Genomic DNA, 16,851 nt, shown 5'->3' on the forward strand with positions numbered 1-16,851 from the left:
TGATTCTCCTTAGTCCTTAGTACAAGAATAGCACCAGAGGTAAGATGAGGAAGGAGGTTCAAGTGAGTAGCTGGAAGAACACTGAGCACTGATTAGTTCTCCCTTCTTCCACTCTCAACTACTGGCAAGTATCTAAATGGCCCTTTTAATTTAAATTTAAATATTTAAAGAATTTTAATGTCTGCTCTAATGAGGACCAAGTATACCCACACCTCTGATTATAGTGGTAGCCATTTTCTCAAAGTCAAAATATGCGGGAGAGTGGAGTTGGGGCAACAGAAGGTGGGGACAGGGATGAGAAGAGAAAGGTAGAGAAAGGAGGAAGAGGCAGAGTATTGGGGGGATTTTTTTTCTTGATTTGTCCTTAAGTGCAGGATAGGGTGTAAGATATCTGGAAAAGATGGCAGCTAATGAAGTAAATTAATACAGCATTTGTATGTACCCTTGTGTTGACTGCGTGGAACAGTGCTAATTCAGTGGCTGTGTGTTATCACTCATGTGCCCATAGAATCTTAGCTAACCAATGAACAACCTTTCTGCAACCTTAGTTTTCAAATATTTGTAGACAGAGGAAACAGCCCCAAACTTCAAACCCTAAGAAAAACAAAGACCTAAAGAAAGTACTCAGGATTCTGCCATTGTTCTGTTCATGCCAAGTCAGGAAATGAGTGTACAGTTTGGTTTATTAAAGTTATTTTTTTTTAACATCGCATTTTCACTTAAAAGTAAAAGTAATAAAATTGATGAGAAAACAATGAAGAAAAGCATATTGCAAGAAATGTGTAAGTCTTAGTCAAAACTGGTGGAGAATGTGGTAATAGAAGGGAACTTAGCAGTGTGGGGTGGGAATAAACAATATCTAACTTCACCTCAGTACTTCCGTGTGTTACCTTGAAGGCCCAAGTCCACCATACTTAGCTGTTGCCCACATGATAGTAAATGATCATTTTATTGAGTTGGAACTGCTGTCCAATGGCAGACCCTGGTTTTATCGTTAAAGCCAGAGGCCAGAAAGGTGTTACATGGAACCATAACAAATTCCCAAATTTTCAGGTCAAAAACCGTTGAAAAAAACTATTTCATATGGCTTAATCTTACAAATTATGCTTGAGTGGGAGAATTTTAAAAGAGAGTTCTATGGGGACCTTAAAGGTGAACACAGGCAACTATTGATAGAATAGAACAGCATTGATACATCAACCCCGAAGGGCATAGGAATAAGGTAGAAGAGGTGTCTCTGAATTACCCTGCAGACTCCGCCATCTAATCCTGCTGACCTAGTGCCTATAGTTGCTCCCACTTAAAGCCTCTGCTGTTTTCTTCCCAGGAAATTCTTAATGAAAAATACTTTGAAGAGCAGCAAATCACGACACTGCAGAAGATTTTTGCTTGTGTGTGTATGTGTTTCCTCTTCAATGTGTGTGTTAGTGAACACCTTATTTTCAGAGCTTACCAGTGAGGCTGGTCTGTCCCCTGAGTAGCATTTTGCAGAGTTGACCAAATCATTCTCTTTGGTGATGACTGCCACCAGGATCCAGGTACCAGTCATGCTGCCCTTCAGCACAGTAAGGACAGGGTTGCTTTGTGTGTGTGTGTGTGTGTGTGGTTATAGTGTCGGCTGCCATAAAGAAAACCCCCTGTTTTGGAAAGGGACATATTTTTTTTACCTGTTACAAGCTAATGTGTGCTTAGGAAAGATTTTTTTTTTTCTGATTCCTTACACCTTTACTGAAAGACCATCTCAGAGTATTAAGCTGACCTGAAAGCATTAATGTTATTTAAAAATAATAGAGGGATGCCTGGGTGGCTCAGTTGGTTTAAGCGTCTGACTTTGGCTCAGGTCATGAACTCACAGTCTGTGAGTTCGAGCCCCGCATTGGGCTGTGTGCTGACAGCTTAGAGCCTGGAGCCTCTTTCAGATTCTGTGTCTCCCTCTCTCTCTGCCATCCCTTACTTGCACTCTGTCTCTCTTGCTCTCAAAAATAAATAAAACATGAAAAAAAAATTTTAAAACAATAGAATTAACCCTAAGAAAATATGGTTATTACTTGGGCATTTTTTTCTCAACTTCTAGTTTTCAAGTGACACCTCATTGACTATTGAAAAACTGAAATGTCAAAGAATGAATTTAGCTAATCCCATTAATTATAACCATTCTTCAGGAATTTTAACGTCATGTGAAGATGCTAATTTTAATATTTTTAAGGGTGGTATCTCTGCTCAAAGTCAGATATTGAGTAGGTTTAAGTAAATATGGCAAGAAGTCATGTCAGTGAAAGTACTATGACATTGTCATTAATTTGTAGATTTTGGAATGAGCTTCTCTGAACCTATGACATGTATACTGGTGAAATAATGAAGGATATCCCTTTATCCTACCTGAAAAAAAACTTATTATAAGACAGGTAGGAGGATGTGAGTTCATACAAAAAGGCCCTGTAATATTATGTACGAATCTTGCACAGTAACAGTGATAGTGGAATTGAGTTGGTGAATCAGAGGGCAATACCAGCGGCAAGGAAAATGATTATTTCTAGACTGTAAGAAAAACCACTCTGGGAAAAAGCTGTTCGGAGCTTTGACTGATAAATTATATTTCTAGAAAGAAGCTGTATTCTGCACAGAAAGTCCATGGTGAAGCATGTTTTACATCAACTTTTTGAAAATGTGGTAAACAGAACACACTTTGATCAGTAATTTCTAAATAACTCGGGTTCAAGGTCCATACCTAGGTTCAGTACCCATTAGTGCTCAGTGTCTCATGCCATCTGTATCCGCATCTAAGTCTGCATCTTAACATAAGGGTAGTTAACATTCAGGGGGAAAAGGTAAGTCATGTGTACTATATATAGTATGTTTCAAAAGCAAAATTACTGTAATTAAAAACACTCAAGCAAGCATTTTGTAGTAATCTTCTTAAAACCCACTTTATATGCTCAAACAAGCATTTAGAAGTAATCTCCTTAAAACATACTTTATAAAGTACTGACCCGCAGATGATGTGATAAGTTCTGGAAAGATTCCTTTCCAGAGAATTCTGGATAACTAACTTATGATGTATATAAGTACACTCACATATGCCAGGGATCACAGAGGCAAAATAAAATGTGGAGGCATCTTTTTTAGCACATATATTTGGTCATTGTCTTAGCAACCACTGATTGACATAGAAATACATGCTCAATAAATGTTTCTGGAGATAATTTGACATTAAGTCTTTTTGGAGACTCTGCATATACTCAAGGATAGTATACTACCAGGTATAGTTTTATGACAAGGACTACTTCTCTGAATATGGAAACTCCTTAATAGAAAGATGTGGAATGCTTTTCACTTCAATATGGCTTATATGTGCATCTTATTTTTATAAGTTTATTTTGAGAGAGAGCCTGAAGCAGGAAAGGGGGATGGAGGGAGGGAGAGAGACAATCCCAAACAGGCTCTCAGTACGGAGCCTGATGCAGGGCACGATCTCATGAACCGTGAGATCATGACCTGAGCTGAAACCAGGAGTCAAAAGCTTAACCAACTGAGCCACCCAGGTGCCCCTACATGCATCTTATATATGCATAAAAATGACCATCACTAAGGTCAGTGGTGTTAACCATGACAGCATCCGAGTGGTCAACCTTAAGTCTTGTTCTCTTGGTGGCATTTGACACGGTTGACCTCCCATTGAATCTGCCCTCCCTTTGATTCTAAGACTGCATTATCTTGTCTTCCTACTTCTCTGTGTACCCCCTGCCCTCCTGCCTTAGGTTTATTAGTGAGTTCGTCTTTTCCTGCCTAACCAAAAACGTTCATTTTCTATAGATTTCCATTTGAGACTTTCTTTTCTCCTCATTTCAACTTCTCCCTGGGTGAATTCATTCATTGTTCCATAAATAAAATCTAGAGTCCTTGCTCTCCCAAGAATAACCTATCTTTTAAGTTGTGTTGCACACTTGAATATGTTTTTTGTGCTTATACTATCTAGCAGTGGTCCTTACTTTTCTTCCAGTTTATTGCATCTTCTTGTTTTCATTGTCTGTATTGTACACATTAAAAACTGTAAACTGGTCACTTTTATTATGACCTTTAACATAGATTTTTATACCCACCTCCATTTTCCATGCCACATTTTCAGTTGTCTACCAGATGTTTCAACTCCTTGTCCTACAATCATCTCTAACTACTTAATCTAGTATAAGAGACCCTCCATGGTTTGGGTTATTTTTCACACTTGTCTCTAGAATGCATTCCTGGAGTTTGGACCCTGGAGCATTTTGCCATTGTCTGGACTTTTTTTTTCTTTTCTTCTTCTTTTTTTTTTTTTTTTTTTTTTTTTTTTTTTTTTGGTGCAGCTCACTTTTGAATTTTGATTTATTTTTAAACCATGGATGATTCTTACCGTGTAATGACTTTAATATTTACCAATCTGCAGGTCTTATCTACCCTGCTCAATTTTAAACTTTGAGAGTAGAAGCCATTTGTTATCTTTGTATTCTCAAAAGGACTGTCACATAACTTGTATTTAATAAAAGTCATTTGATTAAAATGATTCATTAATAATACAAAGGCCTATAATTATATTTGACTGTTTTCTTTGTTTTGTTAGAAAATACGTTTTAATCTTGATTAAAATATTTTTGCTTATTTTCCAAAAAATAGATGTTGCATATTTTGATCAAATGCTAATTTGTCTAGCTAGTTAAGGAGAAAAAGTTACTCAAATGCCCTCCTAACATAGATCCTTATTTTTAAAATGAAATTTGGGTCACCTGGCTAGCTCAGTCAGAAGAGCATGAGACTCTTGATCTCAGGGTTGTGAGTTTGAGCCCCACATTGGGTGTAGGAATTACTTTAAAAAAAAAAAAAAAAAAAAAAAAAAAAAATATATATATATATATATATATATATATATATATATATATATATTTTAATGGAATTCTACATATTGTAGTGTGGGCTTCAGTTTGTTTTGATCCAAAATATTTTTTTTTCTTTGAGATCTGTGTCAAGATACTTTTTTGCTGTGCTAAAGCTATGCTTTCTTGATTATGATTTGAAGTCTTTTACTGGCAAATTTCTTTCACTTAAATGAAATTTAGAGTGTAGAAAATGCATACCTCTTTAAACAGAGCCACTCTAATATTATTAATGGTATAAACTGTTATGAAAACAAATAAAAAAGTAAAGTGGAAAATACTAATCAGCCATGGCTGTGTTTTAAATTTTAATTTCCTAATCCAGGTATATCCTTGAATTTTCTGTATATAATTTTATTCATAACTTTTCATACAACTGAAGTTGTAAGATGGTATACCAATTTTTAATTTTTATCTGTGGTGCATTATGAATTGCGGCTTAAGAGGATAAACTCTATTTAGTGATGAATTATCCCCCCAAAACACTAATGATTTATTTATCAACAAAGATAACACCATAAAGGAAAATATACCACAAGTCTCACTCCCAAATATTCCCCCTAAATAATAGGAAAACTAGGATGAGATAGCACAGGTTAAATATTGTGATTCAAAATATATGCTTATTGGAGCACCTGGGTGGCTCAGTAGGTTGAACATCCCACTCTTGATTTTGGTTCAGGTCATGATCCCAGAGTCATGGGATTAAGCTCCACATTGGGCTCCATTCCAGGTGTGGAGCCTTCTTAAGATTCTCTCTCTCTCCTCCTCTGCCCTTCTCCCCCTCTTGCCCTCTCACGCTTTCTCAACAACAAAATATGTTGTTGAGAACAATACAAAATATGTATTATATTTTTTTATCAAAACAAAAGGACATAGTCTACAAAAAGGGTTTTTCTTTTTGTTTTTTGCTTATTTTATGTGTTGGTGAAAATAGGATTTTAGTAAACAAGTTGGTAAAGGTTAATTTATACTCTGGAAATTTTTTTGAGTGTTTTCCAGATTCTTATGTTTCTTAGATTTAGTGTTCTTTATATAAAAGAATATATGTTTGAATCTCAGTGATTTTTTATCCTAATGATCTAATGTGGCTGTTTCCAAGTTGCACATTACAGACATGAGAAATACTTAAATCCATATTCACACAAAACACTACTAACTGCAGTAAATAACACAACATAGCTATTGTAATACCACTATTTTATAGTATATTTGAAAAAAAATTTTTAGTGTTTATTTTTGAGAGAGAGAGAGAGAGAGAGAGAAACACAGTGTGAGTTGGGGAGGGCCAGAGAGGGAGAGAGGGAGGGAGATAGAGAATCAAAAGCAGGCTCCAGGCTCTGAGCTGTCCAGCACAGAGCCCAATGCCAGGCTTGAACTCACAAACCACGAGATCATGACCTGAGCCAAAGTTGAATGCTTAACCGACTGAGCCACCCAGGCACCCCTATAGTATATTTTTAAAAAACCTTTCTTTTGCTGCTTACCAATGTTATGCCTGCTTATAGAAATTAAAATCAATACAGAAAAATATAATATAGAAAAGTGGAATTACCTGTAGATCCACTACTGTGGCAGTCACTGTTAAGAATTATAGATCCAACAGTAATACTGGTTAATAATCACCAGAATTTAAATAACACTGAAGGTACGTCCGTGTTCTTAGTGTGCTTACATATATGGAGTAATATAAGGTAGGAGCTTTGTTATTACTACTTTAAGGATGAGGAAACTGGCCCAGAAAGGTTAAGGAAAACTGGTGTGGATCACTCCCTGTCTTTCCTATGAGTAGACTATCTTTTAATTTAATCGTTACTATATTATATACAAAAGTAGACTATAACGTACCAATACTGTCCTACTGTGAGATCCAAAACAGACCCTACCTTGCCAACCTGCTCTTTATCCCAATCTTATATATTTACAGCACTGCTGTCCAATTATGCTACAAATCCTGCCACTGCTATCTATGTAAAAACAAAAAGTCACTTCTCACAGTCTTTACTAATTAAAGCTTAATCTGTAGAAGCCATTGTCCTCTCCTAGCTGGATAATTACAGGAGTCTCCTTTGCTGTTCTCCCTGATCCCAACACCACCCCATCCTCTGGTCTATTCTCTATACAACAGTCACAATAAGATGTTTAAGTGTCAATCAGATCATGTTACCCTCTTGCTGAAAACATGTCAATATTCACGTTATGTTGATGGCACTTAGAATAGTATCCTGACTCTTTACTATAGCCTTACAGGCCTGTGTGGTCCATTTCCACCCTCTTTTTGGACGTCACATCCTATCGCCCATCTTCCCTTCTTCCTTGTTGCCTGAATTTGAGCCACAATGCCCTCCTTTCTGTCTCTGGAAGGTGTCACGTTTATTCCTGTCTCAGGGACTTTGCACTTGTCTCTTTGTTTGGCATCTTCACATAGCTAGCTACTTTGTCATTTCAGTCTCCCCAAAGATGTCTTCTCAGGCTACCTTTCTAAAGAACCCTATGCTCCACCACCCCATCCAATCTCAGTCTGTTACTTTCTTTCTAGCACTTATCACTTTCTAAAATTATTTGCTTACTTCTGTGTTGTCTACCTCTCTTATTACAGTAGAAACTCCACAAGAATAGGAACTTTCTCTTACTCATCACAGTGGTGCCGATAGTAGGCCTTCAGTGAATCGCCTCATTAATGAATAATTTAAACGCACCAGCATGTTCAGATACAAGGATGCTTACTGAAGTATTGTTTGCATATTCCTCAAAATTCTCACCCTGCTCTAGATAGCTGACTGAATACTGGAATTGATTACACATGGAAAAAATGTTTTTAGTAGCTGCAGGTGATGGTAGAAGCATACAGCTGATTAAGTGGCAGTACAAAAGATAGGTTTGTCAATTCATACTGAATGAGTTTAAGAAATGAGACAGTATTTTCATACGAAGAGTTTCCTATCACTGAATAGTGGATCCGTCACCACTGTATTGTTATATAATTGTTATAAAGACAGTGAAGGGTAGTTTTACATGTGGTAATTCATGGAACAATGTGGTCCATTACAGTTTCTCAGTGAGCTGGTTTCCTAGTCTTGTTTTGATCAGTAAAAATCATTTTTTCTCCTATGGCTTCTTCCTAAACATTGAACCATTTCAGGGAAAAAGATAGCTCAATTGTTTTTGATGATTGGCTAATTTATCCCCTTCCAAATGTCACCAGAATTAATGTGCACCTTGAACCTTTGGTTAATCTCTTCAGGCTTTTCACTGGGTCATTAGAATTACTATATTTGGCACAAAAAAAAAAATAGCTGCATCTCACTTGTGTTTCCCTAAAAGAGACACTGTCTTTACAAATGGAAATACAATTTTCACAGATTTCTGCTTTTATAATATTTTAACATTTGTATGAAATCCTATGAACCAACTGCCTTTGTTGATTATAAACTTCTTTATGTAAACATTGTTTCTTTGATTACCAAGACCCAAAATGATCATTTTGGGTAGTTTTTTACGTCAATATTAAAATGTTCTTTAGGGGGTAAAGTAGCATTTTAATGTGTACATTTATAAAGAAACTTTAACCAAAATCAGCATAGAGACAATCATGAAGATGTAACAAAGTTTTAAATGCTGTATGAATAGCTGTTCTAGAAAGAATAAGTTTTTACATACATATGCTTTTATCCTTGATCTAGATCAGAAAGTGGTTATTTGTGGTGTGTAATACATTGTCTTTAATTTGAGCTTGAAATTCGATTTGTATAAAACTTGATCAGGACAGGCCGTCCCATTTATCTTTTGTATCCATCTTTAACTTAAAAGGATTTCTTAAAAATAATCTTAGAGATTTTCTATTTAACCTTTTCGTGATGAGAATTATCATCTAAAGAGAGGTGGTTTTGCTGTGGTTTCTCGCTCGGAAATGACTGAGCTAGAACTGGAGCTGAGGCCCCCGGCTCGAGCCTCTGTCCCCGCCTTTGCCCCTGCATATTTGGCCCTACAGTGTGGGCCTCACATTCTGTGTAGGTGCTTAGTAAATAGATTATACTGTAAAGTTGAATTTTGATCTACAGAATCACTGAGTAAACTTTGTATTTTCATAACACTCCGTGTCTAAGAAGTGAGTTCAAGGTCTGCCCCCCTGTCCTCTCCCTGTCTCTCTCCTTCCCCTCCTCCTTCCCTACCCACCCCCCCTTCTAAAATGTACTGATATATTGCTTAAAACTAGATATGTAACTTCCCAACACGTGCCGTAGTTCAGTTTTAAAGATAACCACACGATAAGGTGTCAGTAGAGACTGGCATTTCCCTGACCCATCCACGCTCTGTGGCTTGTCTTCTGTGTTAATAATGCATATGTTTGTGAGACAGCTGGCTGAGCTTTGGAGAGAAGTCTGTGTTCCTGGATGTTTTTTTTCCCCCTGTGCAAAGCTAAATGAACCGCATGGGAATTGAACCTATAACCTTGGCCTCATTAATTTACCTTCTGTACAATCGCCTTTTGGAAATTTATGTTCTACTGTAATGAGATTAAGAGTGCGATTTCATTCATTCAATAAATAGTAGCAACCATCCACTAATGGCAGCAGGGTGCACAGAGATGCACAGGACAAGATTTTTGCCCTCCAGGGATTAGGATAAGTGCACAGGTCACTAATGTGAGGCCCAAAGTGGTGTCTGCTGAAAGGGGGAGGGGAGGGTAGCGCAGTGCTGGGGTGAATCGGGGGAGGGAAAGCGGTGCTTGCTGCTGGGAGAACACCAGGGCTCCTAAAGGATGGATGTGCTACGGGGAGTGTGAACAGGGGTGAGGAAGCAGGGTTGTGTCAGTGCCAGTGTCTGCACCGGCAGGGATGTCAGCGTCATGCGGCCCGCACGAGCTGGGCATGTGAGAGGACCTGCAGGGGAAGGTTGAGAGGGAGGAAGACCGAGCTGTCCTACCGAGGTCGTCATTCATGGTGGTGTTGGTGGGATGATGGAAGTAATGCAGTCAAGCTCTTAAATAGGAAAAGTCATTTGTCAGCCAGTGTGGAAGGAATTGGGAGGAGAGGCTGGTGACAGGGAGGATGCCTGAGAAAGTGAGTGACAGGGACCTGAATCCCTGTTCACAGTAGCCGGTGAGGCCGAATGGCAGACCTGGTAACTGTTAGATTTGCCAGTTAGGAAGGAGTCCAGGGTTTGAACCTGGGAGGTTCACAGATGGCAGTACCCTTCCAGAAGTGCATGGAACACAGAGGCAGAGATGTTCTATAAAGGAAGTGAAAACAGGCCGTTGGACATGGGGGGAGTGGTTGGAGCAGGATGGGAAGATTTGGGAAGTCATTCACCAAGAGAGCTGTTTGAGCCGGGAGAGTGAATGAGATCATTAAGGGACAAAGTACAGAAATAAGGAAAAAGATGGCCAAGGGTCGAGCTCCGAAGAAAAGCTACATTGATGATCTAGAAAATGAGAAGGAGCCTGAAAAATAGAGGAGGCGTGTTAGGGAGAACAGGCTCAGTACAGTGTTACAGAAACCCAGGAGGCAGAGGGCTGCTGAGAGGCGTGTACAGGCAGATTTGCTCTAATGTCATTGAAAGATGGTAGTGAACAAGAGGGGAAAAGGGTTCGTGTTTGCTTTAGTTTTATAATGAAAAAGAAATGTTTTAATTTGAATTTCACAGTGCATCCTTTTTATGCTAGACTTTCTCTTCAACTTTTCTTAATTTGGTTCCACTACATACATCTCACTCTCAAGATAGTTAAAAACAAATCTCATTCCTTCATATAAGGACTGTGGGAGGACTTCAGAATTGACGATGGGATGGGTTTTATGGTGTCTGTTGCAACAATGCCAGTTATTCAAAATCAGTCATTTATTCAAGAGCTGACTGGGGTCCTGGTCTGCCCCAGGTACTAATTAGTCCAGGAACTGGGCACACGATTGTAAATAGCAGAAGAAAATCCTGGCTTCTATTGAGTTTACTTCCTTGTGTGTATGGGGAAGACAATAAACAGAGTACAGAGGTAAAGAGGACAACATATTAGATGGTAATGTGTTGTTCCGAGAGGGAAAATAAAGCAGAAAGGGGATAGAGGGTCCTAAGGAAGGAGGCATTTTCAGCAGTGTAGTCAGAGAGGCCAGACTGAGAAGGTGACATTTGGATGAAGCCTTGAAGGAGGTGGGAGGGACTCTGTAGATATCTAGGTGAGAGGGGAGAGCAAGTGCAAAAGTTCTGAGGTGGGAGCACACCTGGTGGTTTTGGGGGCCACTGAGGAGGCCAGTGTTGCTGAGTGGTATAGGCAGGCAAGAGAGGTTAGAGAAGTCTGGGAGGCCAGATTTGGCCCTGCGGTAACATGGATAACTGACTTTTCTTTTGAGCGTGAGGGAAAGCCCCTGGATGGTTTTGAGCAAAGGAGTGAATAAAGATGATTCTGGCTGCAGAGGAAGGAAGGGGTGGCAAGGAAAAACAGGAAGATCACCTAGGAGGCTTTTGCAAATCACTGGGAAGAGGTGTTGACAGCTGAAGCTAGTGGTACGAGAGGAGGTGTGTGAAGCGAGTAGAATCTGGATGTATTCTGAAGGCAGAGTAAATAGAATTTAGCAGATTGGATGTGTGGAGGGAGAGAGTAAAGAGTCAGAGATGAGAGTCCAAGTTGCTGTTTTAGTTTGCCAGGGCCATGGTAACAAAGTACCACAAACCGGGTGGCTTAAACAACAAAGATGTATTGTCTCACCGTCCTGAAGACCCGAAGTCCAAGGTTAACGTGCGAGCAGGATCGCTTCCTTCTGAAGGCTGTCAGGGAGAATCTGTTTCTTACCTGTCTCCAGCTTCTGGTGGTTTTCTGGCAATCTTTGATGTTAACTGGCTCGTGAAAGTGTCACTGCCTTTACCTTCACATGGCATTCTCTGTGTGTGTCTGTGTCCTGATTTCCGCTTTTTAAGAAGGATGTGGGTCATGTTGGAATAGGGGCCCACCCTACTCCAGAATGCTCTCATCTTAACTAAGGTATCTGCTATGACTCTATTCCCAAAAGAGATCACACTTGGAGGTTCTAGGGACTAGGACTTCAACATGGGAATTTTGGAGAAGACACAGCTCAGCCCGTAACAGTTGCCATTAACCGACATGACAAAGTCTGTCTGTAGGAGGAGCAGGTTTGGGGCAGGGAGAAGATCAGCAAAGTTGGACATGTTAAGTTTGAGGTGTACCTCAGACACTCAAGTGGGCATGTCAGGCAGGTGGATAAATGGGTCAGAAATTTCAGGAGGTGTCTGAGCTGGAGATAAATATTTGGAAGCCCTGGGCATATCCATGACGTTAAAGCTAAGAAACTAGACAAGATCACAGAGAGGATGGGTTTGACAAGAGGAGGAGGGTTATAAAAAGTGAAGTTAAGAGATTATTAAGTTTGGAGACCAAGACCAAGGCTCCCATAAATGTGAAACACAAGTCCTACCTACGCTTGTAGTTGTGAAAAAGCAGCCACAGTTAACGACGATTGTAAGTTGCATTCTAATTGTTTACAAAGTCGCGATATTTCCCTGTGAGGCGTAAGAGAGGTAAGAGGGTCGGACAGAGCATGGATTGAGTTTCTCTGACATGCTGAAGAAGTTACTGGTGCTGAAATGGAATGTTTTGAATGCCATAAAGAAGTCAAAGGACACTAATAAAAATAATAAAGAGCACTTTTCTCGGAAGGAGAAACAACTTTGGAGAACATTGTTGCAGTCCTTGATTTAAGAAGTCATTTTCTAAAAAGTCAGTCATGCTGCAGTGCTCCAGCAGCTGAATACTTTGTTCCTTCTGTTTTTCGTGAGAACGTAGTGAAAACGTCTTAAAAAAAAAAAAAAAAAATTACCAGGACAGAATTAATCACGTTTTAGCTAATTTAGAAAACAGAGAAAGCATCACTGTGACATAACCATTCTAGTCTTTTAATGTGTTTTCTTTGAGTCTTTTCCACATGTTCCTGCTTTTTCACATGGAGACTGATGTCGTCGTGACAGCAAGGCGATGGTGGTGACATACAACAGTTCTATTCAGAGTCTTCTGAACACGTCCAGCTGGCATTTCCCTGAGCCGTTGCACCTCTGCTTCCCCCACACCTTTTCTTTGTCCAGCTCTCATCCTGTTGTGCTTCCAGATTCAGTTCAGTGGTCACCTTTGGGGAAGCGCTTCCTTACTGGCAGAGTCCCACCCTTCCCAGTATGTGCCGCCATACTACCCTGCACCATAGCACTTACCGTAATTGTTCAGGTCCCCACTCACTGGAGGACAGAGACTGGGTTTGGGTATTTATTTCCTCAGTACCTTGCACAGGGCCTGTGGGTACATATTCAACAAATACATGTGGACTACAAATGAATAATGTCACCTTCTTTGCCTGTTCAGAATACGTCTGTCACTGAACTACGATGCCTTATTAGAATGTAAAACATTCTTGTTTAAATTAGCACAGTAATATAGAATGTATCACAGTATATATGAGAATATTCCCCTTTAAAAGTATTCATAGAGGGGCACCTGGGTGGCTCAGTCAGTTAAATGTCCGTCCGACTTCAACTCAGGTCATGATCTCACGGTTCGTGAGCTTGAGCCCACGTAGGGCTGACAGCTCAGAGCCTGGAGCCTGCTTTGGATTCTGTGTCTCCCTGTCTCTCTGTCCCTCCCCTGTTCGCACTCTCTCTTTCAAAAATAAATAAGCAATAAAAAATTTTTTTAAGTATTCATACAGATTTTTGTTTAAAGGGCTAAATTTTTCCCTAAAAACTGATGCCCTTCATTTTCTTACCGGAAAGATACCTGAGATATTCACCACATATGGCTTTTGTTTTTTGAGTATTGACTGTGTCCTTTTAGTGAGCAAAATGAAGTGATTTGAATATACCTATATAAGGTAACACGGAAAAATGCAGAAGCTTGGAGGGGTAGAATTGCTGGCAGTCAAGGCAAGAATTTTTACATTTTGATTAGTGGATTGTTTTGGATATGGGAGAGTTTTTTATCTGGCATAATTGAGATATATAATGTGAGTCTGGGTGAAGAGAGTAAAGAAGTATTGTAACAGCTCCTTGATGCCAAAAATACTTCCGTAATGACTCAGCTCAAGATTCTCCTCCTCCCTGCCCACCTAGAATGCAAATAATTTTTTTGGTCAACTTTCTCAAAAATATTGGGGCCGGGGGGAGTATTTATGTGATTATTGTTTCTTGGTATTGAGAAAAGGCTTTGCTGCATAGAATTCTGGATAGCATTACTCCACTGGTAGGGTTTTACCTTCATTTTCTAGGTCACATCTGTGACCAGTAAATACTGAATTCATTTATGAAACTGCAAGTATTGACAAAGTTTGAGCTAAGCTGTACAGCATATCAAATTTGCTATTGTAGCGTATTTATTTAAATCTTGATTTCTTTCCCCAGCTCTACTTTACGAAGTGTTTCTACTGGATCTTCAAGACCTTCCAAAATATGTTTGGTGTGTGGGGATGAGGCTTCAGGATGTCATTATGGGGTAGTAACCTGTGGCAGCTGCAAAGTATTCTTCAAAAGAGCAGTGGAAGGTAAATGTTCATGTGGGTGTTCCTTTTACACGTTTTCTTTCCTGCTGCATAGTTTGCTTCCATAGTTAACTCTAAATCACTACAGGGAAATAGATACAAAATACTTCTGAGGCAGTCTGTCAGTGATAAATAGTAGTAATGTCTTATCTAAAAACCACCTGGAGATTTTCCACTGAATGCTGTTGAATGGGCAGAATTTGAAATTGGGAATTGAGATCTGTCAGAAAGAACTTTTTTGTTTTTATTGGTCTTTGTTTTTCAGTGAGACTCAGAAAAATAATTCTCCATAAGCTTAATTTGCATGATGTGCAAGAGCATTTTTACTAGGCACACATAGAATGTGTCACGTCTTTTCTGTGTTTCTGTATAAATATATGTGTTTGTGGCAAATTGAAATTTTAATATCACGATCGTGTCTGTGATTTAAGTTGTGTTCCATACAGAATAATTGCATTGAACAGCTGCTTCAGATTCCAGGTCCCTGCTTCAGTCCTACCGTTGTTCTAACTGAAGGTTTCCAAACCAGTACACTAAATTAAACATTTGACTGAGATTCTCTAGGTATATTTAGGCTAGCTTTGCTTCTGTCCAAGTAATTGTACTTCCTGGGGAGAGGTAGTCTTTTAGATTGTGTTCTCCTTCCTCCGTCCTCACTTGTAAGCCATTAATTACCATCAGACTTAGATGGTTTTAGTAATATTGACTATATGATTGGCTGAAGTGTAGAAGTTTTGCTCTTAGTAGCAGCATTATTGCATCCTTGATGCTTATTTTACCGAGGAGCTCAACACTAAGACTCCTGTAGGTTTATTTCTCGGGCAGTTTTCTGGGGGATGAACTACTGCTTCAGAGACTTAAAGCACTTGAATGTTTCATCTTTGTTTTGCTGGTGACCACAGGAAGCTGGTGTCCTCAGTTCTGGATGGAAAAGCTGACCAACTCATTATTTCTGTGCTTCTAGGATTGGTTTCATGTTATTTAATTAATATTACATGATTTTACATTATTTACACTATTAATTATTTAATAGTCCCGAAACTCAGCATTAAATTGGTAATAGGAGTTCTGTATTTCTTTCTCAGAATATGGGTTCTTGGTTACAGGTGACAGAAAATCAACACAAACAGGCTTAAGCAGCAGTGGAAATTCATTGGCTCACATAACCGTAAAGCCCTGGCGTAGGCTTGGCTTCAAACAAGCCATGGTTGTAAACCAGGTGGTTAGAACTCCACTGCATTCTCTCCAGTGCTTGACTTTGCTCTGGCTCTGTTCTCATCCAGGTTCTCTCATGGTGATGAGATAGCCACCAGGACCTCATTAAAAAGAAGTTCTCTGTTCCCAGCAGTTCTTAGAAAAGCTCCCAGTTAAATCTCCTCTAAGACTGCACTTGGCTCCCATGTTCCCCTCCAAACCAATTACAGTGACCTGGGAATGCAGTGATCTGACAGGCTAGTTCTGGGTAGAGTCAGCCAACTTAAACTACCTACACTAACAGTGGGGAAGAGCATTTCCTGTAGGAAACCATGGATTCTGTTACCAGGAGATTGATTTCTGGAAAATAAATTTGTGCAGTACTGAGATCAATTTATTTTTTAAGACTTTCCTCACCCACCACTCCCCTCTTTCTATCCTTAACTATATGATTGGCTCAGTAGAAGATAAGATAATAAGGTAAAATTACCTTTGGTACCTTCCTAATGCCACTTTGTACCTTCCAATATAAGGACTCCCCTCTTAGGCTCACTAATTAGTGAACAAAGTAAGGCAATATATAACAATAAAGCAGTGTAGAGAGGGCATTTGGAATGGTACCTTCTGTGGTACCCTGCCTGTGGCTCAGCCTTCGTATCAGAACCCAAGTTGTGGCTGTTTTCGGAACCTGAACTTCTCTGCTTCTGAAGCAAATGGCTTTCCCAAAGGTTTTGCTTAGTTTTGTTGTTTTAAGTAGTTTCTATGGAAGTAGCTGAGGAAACAGTTGTTTTTGTAACTGAGGTATAAATAAATATGGAAAAACCTTGATGTCTAGACATCCTTTTCTTCCATTGGAAATTTGATCGATAATAGATAATGAAACTTGATGAGCACCTTTTAAGACTTTTGTTAATATAGCTTAGTCCCGGGGCGCCTGGGTGGCTCAGTCGGTTAAGCGTCCGACTTCTGCTCAGGTCATGATCTCACGGTTCCTGAGTTCAAGCCCTGCATTGGGCTCTGTGCTGACAGCTCAGAGCCTGGAGCCTGCTTTGGATTCTGTCTCCCTCTCTCTCTCTCTGCTCTTCCCCTGCTGACACTCTGTCTGTCTGTCTGTCTGTCTCTCTCAAAAATAAAATAAACATTAAAAATTAAAAATACAACGTAGTCCCTATTTTGGGGGGAATTTTGATTTGATTTGACTTTATTTTTTTAATATGAAATTT

The 16,851-nt window shown here is 39.4% G+C and overlaps 1 protein-coding gene across 2 annotated transcripts in view; it reads left to right on the forward strand.

Moving 5' to 3' along the window:
* Window positions 1–16,851, forward strand: part of NR3C2 (nuclear receptor subfamily 3 group C member 2) — a 346,322-nt gene that overhangs the window by 154,260 nt on the left and 175,211 nt on the right. Inside the window, exon 3 of one of the 2 annotated variants that reach the window (XM_019441306.2) lies at window positions 14,298–14,449. In XM_019441306.2, coding sequence (XP_019296851.1) covers window positions 14,298–14,449 — 152 coding nt within the window. The remainder of the gene's footprint in view (window positions 1–14,297; window positions 14,450–16,851) is intronic. The other variant, XM_019441311.2, reaches the window with a different exon arrangement.

This window comes from Panthera pardus, unplaced genomic scaffold (genome assembly GCF_024362965.1).
Source record: "Panthera pardus isolate Hobbes unplaced genomic scaffold, ASM2436296v1 HiC_scaffold_13, whole genome shotgun sequence".
NCBI classification, from domain to species: Eukaryota; Metazoa; Chordata; class Mammalia; order Carnivora; family Felidae; genus Panthera; species Panthera pardus.